Consider the following 5,905-nt stretch of genomic DNA (forward strand, 5'->3'; position numbering starts at 1 on the left):
AAATGATACAGAAATACAGACAGCATAATCATAACCAGTAACCCGTAACCTGGTCTTAGACACCTTATATGACCCCCTTTACATAGGATTTGGTGCCACTACAGAACCGTGGTTGCAACCCATGTTCTATATGGTCCCAGTTTATATCAATAACGTCACAATCACAACTAAGTACAAGGTGGAAAAGCACAAGTAGTTAACACAGTTCAAGGGATAATTCAAGGTGAAGTTAATGGGTCACTTTACCTTAAACAATCCCTTGAAATATTTATTCACAACTTATGCTAAGCAACCTGTTCCACCTGGTATTTAGTTTGACACTCTGGGTATGTCTACACTGTAATTAAAAACTTGCAGCTGGCCTGTGCCAGCTGACTTGGGCTCATAGGGCTCAAGCTATGGAGGAACTGGAGGAAATATGTAGAATAGGAGCTCCGTCCATGGAAGCAGGAAGACATTGAAAAAGGAACTCAGGCTGTGCTCACAAAGCGAGTAAAACTGATGGCATTTCCTGTTCTGCTTGGTCATGAACAGGTCTACCTGGGCACATCCTGACCTTTGGAAAATTAACCTGGTGACCTCTGAGTGAAGAGACCACTCATGGTGAGAGGAGAAGGATCTGCTTGATCTGCCAGGTGTTCCGGGCTCCCGGAAGACGTGAAGCCTCAAGGTGGATGGAGTGCTTCACTCAGAATTCCCATAGATGGATGGCCTCCTGACAGAGGAGCAGGCTCCTCCCTGCTTATTGATGTAGAACATGACCATGGTGTTGTCCATAGCACTTGAACTACCTTGCCTGTGATGTGGGGAAGGAAGACTAGGTAAGCCAAGTGGATTGCTCTGAGGCAACTGAAGTGGGCTCCCCAACCTAGGTCTGATGCGTCAGATACTGGGGACACTGATGGCTGGGGGGATGGAGGAGAATGACAAAGGGAATGCCTGCCATTACCGACCAGGGGTCCTTTCGCTATTCAGTGAAGGCAAGGACTGGGGCTGGAACAGTAAGCACCGAGTCCAAGTGGTGTCTGTTCAGAGAGTACACTGAAGCTTACCAATCTGCAGGGGCCTCAGGCACAGCCTTGCATGCTGGACCACATAAGGGCATGTAGTCATGTGTCCCAGCAACCTGAAGCAAATCTGTGCTGTTGTGATTGAGTGAGCCATGACCTTGAATATCAAGTCTGACATAGTCTGGAATCATGCCTTTGGAATGAAGGCTCTGGACTGCATTGAATCAAGCACTGCCCCAATAAACTCTATTATCTGAATTGGAAAGAGAGTTGACTTTTGCTAGTTTGATCAGCAGGCCAGTGCTCTGAAGGTGGCTTGGACCAGCTTGATGCTATTCTCTATTTGAGCCCTTGAATGACCTATGATCACCCAGTCGTTGAGGTATGGGTAGACTTGAATGCCTCACCTTCTGAGGAAGGCAGCTACCATCATCTGCATTTCATAAAAACCTGGGGGAGAGAGGGGATGGCCGCTGATATGCCAAATGGAAGAATTGTGGATTGGTAATGAGTTTGTTTTACAATAAACCTGAGGAATCTTCTGTGGCCACAGAAGATGGAAATGTGAAAGTAAGTGTCCTTTAAATCAAGGGTAGTGTACCAGTCCCCTGGATCCAGGAAGGAGATAATAGAGGCCAGGGAGACCATGCAAAACCTCAGTTTCTTGAAATAACCCATTGAAGCGATGCATGTCCAGGATGGGGCAAAGGCCCCCCGTTGGCCTTTGGAATTAGGAAATATTGGGAGTAAAACCCCTTCCCTCTTAATCTTTGAGGTACCTCTTCTACAGTCCCCACCCTGCAGGAGGATCTGCACCTTCAGATCTAGGAACTACTCATGAGAAGGGTCCCTGAAGAGGGACAGGGATGGCGGTGGGAGAGGAGGGGTGGATGAGAACTGAAGGATATAACTGTCCACCACTGTATTTAGCACCCAGCGGTACAATTTAATATGGGACCAAGCCAGGCTGATGTAGGAAAGTCAGTCCAAAACCAAAGGGGAGGTCAGGATCAAAGGTGGGAACTGGTATACCACCCTCAAAAGGCATGTTTGCATCCACTAGAGTACCTACGCAACCTCAGCAGTGAGGATGAGGTGGATGGGAGCGATTGACAATGCTTGTAACCTCTGCCTTTAGTACAGATCCTATCCCTGTGGTGAACCTGAGAAACAGGCTGGTTGTTGAGGCCAGAAGTGCTTCCTTGCAATGGATGGAGCATAGAGGCCCAGGGACATGAAGGTAGCCCTTGAGCCTTTCAGGCCTTGGAATCTTCGACAAGGAGTCTTCGAAAGGGAGGTCCTGGACTGCTGGACCTCTTGAGGTCACCCCAAGGACTGTAGCCAAGAGCATCACTTCATGGACACTGCAGCGGCCCTCAGCCAGGCTGCTGTGTCAGCTAAGTTGAGTGACTCCTGGACAGAGGCTCTTGCAACATTTTTACCCTCCTCTAAGAGGGCAGAGAATTCCTGCCTTAGGTCCTGAGGCATGGAGTCTTTAAATTTGGAAAAGGAATCCCACAAGTTGTAATTGTATCTCCCCAGCAGGATTTGCTGGTTTGAGATAAGTAGCTGAAGACCACCTGTGGAATAAACTTTCTTCCCAAACAGAGAGATTTTCTTTGTGGCCTTTTTGGGAGTAGCATTTGTTTTGGCCCTGTCAATCCCTCTCATTGGCAACTAGGGACTCAGGAGGGATATAAGAATATAGGTACTCATATCTGTTGACTGGCACATAATATTTCTTCTCTGCCCCCTTCAAAGGCAGAGGGGAGGGAGAGAAGATGGGGTCTGCCAGAGGGCTTTGACCAGACCCATTACCGTCTCGTTAATAGGTAGGGCCACCTTAGATGGTGCTGCTGCAGCCAGAATGTCAATGAGGCTATGAAAGGATTCTTTGAGCTCCTCAATCTCTAGCCCCAGGTTAACACCTATCTGCTTCAGAAACTCCTGATGGACTCTGAAGTCATCTTGCGGCAGCGATCCAGTTCGTCCCCAGATGGCCTTCTCTGGGGAAGAGGAAGAAGAGGCCTGTACCGGAGGATGGACTTCTTCCTCTTCTTCAGCCTAAATTACCTTCATGGGGTCCAGATCCTGTGTATTGGTATTGGGTTTGGTACCAGAATGGTCTGGTACCCAGTGGAGCTGGGATCCTCCTCTCAGAAGCAATCAAGTATGATTGGTGAGAAGACAGACCAGACCAGGTACCAGGGGGAAAACTCCATGCATTCCAGAATGGCCACTGCATAGGCCACTGACCAGGTACCGGCAGGGGGACCCACACTGAGGTCCTGAAACACATAGGATAGGTACTGGTGGTGGCTCTTGGGTTGAGTATAGAGTTCCACCTCTGGTTCAGATCACGAGTCCTCCCAAGGTGAGCACAGAAGAGCTGCACCCCTCTCCTCACTTCTGTTGTTCAAGTGCCAAGGGTCTGGGGACCAGTGGTGGACTGGGGATGACCTCATAGAGGAAATGAGGGTTGGCTTGCACGTAGAAGGTACTGAAGGTTCCAGTGCTAGGAAGGAGCTCAGAACACTATGCTCTCTCCTGCTCGTGCTTATTGGAACTGGCAGTTGTCCCATCGGAGACAGTGGTACCGGGAACGATAAGTCCCTGGCCACTGCAAAGGCCTCTGGAGTTGAAGGCACCACAATTTCACTGGTGCCTTGATGATTTCCCAATGTTGGAGGGAGATCCTGCATCGGACTCAACAGTGTTGCCGCGGGACTGGAGGTAGAGGAGTAGTCTAAGTTGGGTTGCACTTCACTGCCTTGGCTTTCTATCAGTCTGCTGCTTTTTATGCTTCTTCCTCAGCATCAGAGATGGAGCATCGTGCTGGGATGCACGTGGTACCAGAGGAGCACTTCACATTGAGAGTGAAGTGCTTAGTGCTGAATCTGAGTTACTTGGCTCCAAAGGAGGGCTAAGAGTAGCTTCGATTAGGATAGCATTCAGTTTACTCTCTGTCATTCTTTGTACAAGGCTTAAAGTCCCGACAAATTAGACAGAGTGCTCTCATGTGAGTTTCCCTCAGACTCTTCAGACAACTGCAGTGCAGGTCACTCACCCGCATAGGCTTGCCAGAGGAGGCAGAAGGTTTGAAGCCTGGGGACCGGGGCATGCCCAGCCTCAGGGGCGAAGGAAGCTCCATAATGATAAGGGAGGGGTTCTAACTAGCTACACTAGTACTATTTAAAATATTTACAGTACAACTATATTAAGACTTAAGATACAGAGAAGAAAAATCACTGAAAATGTCTTGCCAACGTAAGAGGAGTTGTTCCAGCAACCACTACGGGCAGTTAGAAAGAACAGAGTGTGCAGGGCCAGCGGCACCCCTTATACCAGAACATAAGTGCACAGCAGCAGAGGGTGCTAGAGCCAGCCCGACAGATACCACTAAGGGAAAAATCTCCAGCAATGGTGCACACGACACACGCACACCTCACATGGAATGGACATGAGCAAGCACTCTAAGAAGCAGCACAACCCGTAGGGAACTACAGCTCATTTTCCCATAGCTGCATTGGCTCTTAAGTTTTAATAGTTAAAGAAAGTTTTGCTACTAAATTAAACAGACATGACTCAGTGTGGTTAGAGTGTACAAAGATCTATCGATTATGATGGCGGTCCATTTCCATGTTTTTCAGAGTGCAATTAAACTTAAATATATGTATAGAGAGACAACATCAGGGTGGGCAAACTTTTTGGGCCGAGGGCCATATTGGGGTTGCAAAACTGTATGGAGGGCTGGGTAGGGAAGGGGTTTTTCCAACCCCCCCTTGAACCTCCACCCCATCCAAATGCCCCCTGCTTCCTGTCCCTGGACTGCCCCCCGAAACCCTCTGCCCCTTATCCAAGCCCCCTACTCCCTGCCCCCTTACCATGCTGCTCAGAGCAGCATATCAGGCAGCCACACTGCCAGGTCGGAGCCAGACACGCTGCCACACTGCCCAGCAGGAATGCGTAACCCCACTGCCCAGAGCGCTGCCTGTGCAGTGGCATGGCTGTAAGGGGATGGGGGGAGAACAGTGGGGGAGGGGCCAGGGGCTAGCCTCTCCTGCCAGGAACTCAAGGGATGGTCCCGCGGGCCACAGTTTGCCCACTTCTGGACTACATCATAAGAATGAAACAGCTTCTGAATGAATGATTCTTAAATGAAATATGAAACTTAAGTCTAACCTGCTTTAGTTCCTGTTCAGCTTGAGGTAATTTTGTATCTAGCTCTTTGATACCAGCTATCCTTTCCTTAAGGGTTCCTGAAGCTGTCTTTAGAGCCTCTTTTGTTTTATTTAACTGAGAAACCGCTGTGTTATGGTGACTGAGGTAAATATCAAGTTCTGATTGGGCTACATCCATCTTAGAACGTGCTTCATTCACTGTTTTGCTGAATTCCATAAGTTCTTTTTCTTTGCCCTGTAGGAATGGACAGTACATTACATTAGAAATAACTAAAATAAAGAAACTGAAAACTGGTGGGATGACTGAGCTGCATAAGCTAATATTCTATGTATAGCTGAGTGAGAGAAGCAGCAGAGGTGAGGTGGCATACTCCTAATCTCTTGAACAGAAAGATATGGTGAATTTGGCATAAATGAGCTCAGTTAAATAAAAACTGGTCTCTTATTGTCATAGTAGAAATCTGAATTGTGAATTTTGATGACAATCAGGAAGAACATATAAACCACAATCACTGCTAGATATCCATTCCCACCCCATCCTGGACTTGGGCTCAGTAGTGTACTAAAGTGAAGTAAGGCATTATGCTCTAATTAAATCAGACTATTTGAAAAAGCAGCAGAGAATCCTGTGGCACCTTATAGACTAACAGACGTTTTGGAGCGTGAGCTTTCGTGGGTGAATACCCACTTCGTCAGACGCAGGTAGTGGAAATT

The 5,905-nt window shown here is 48.0% G+C and overlaps 1 protein-coding gene across 8 annotated transcripts in view; it reads right to left on the bottom strand.

The window, feature by feature from the left end:
• Positions 1–5,905, bottom strand: part of SMC4 (structural maintenance of chromosomes 4) — a 127,184-nt gene that overhangs the window by 45,206 nt on the left and 76,073 nt on the right. For 7 of the 8 annotated variants that reach the window (XM_032764822.2, XM_032764823.2, XM_032764819.2 and 4 more), the window contains one exon: positions 5,193–5,426. The exons of the other annotated variant lie outside the window; for it this stretch is intronic. In XM_032764822.2, coding sequence (XP_032620713.1) covers positions 5,193–5,426 — 234 coding nt within the window. The remainder of the gene's footprint in view (positions 1–5,192; positions 5,427–5,905) is intronic. 8 annotated transcript variants of the gene reach the window in all.

The sequence above is a fragment of the Chelonoidis abingdonii genome, chromosome 8 (assembly GCF_003597395.2).
Source record: "Chelonoidis abingdonii isolate Lonesome George chromosome 8, CheloAbing_2.0, whole genome shotgun sequence".
Lineage (NCBI taxonomy): Eukaryota > Metazoa > Chordata > Testudines > Testudinidae > Chelonoidis > Chelonoidis abingdonii.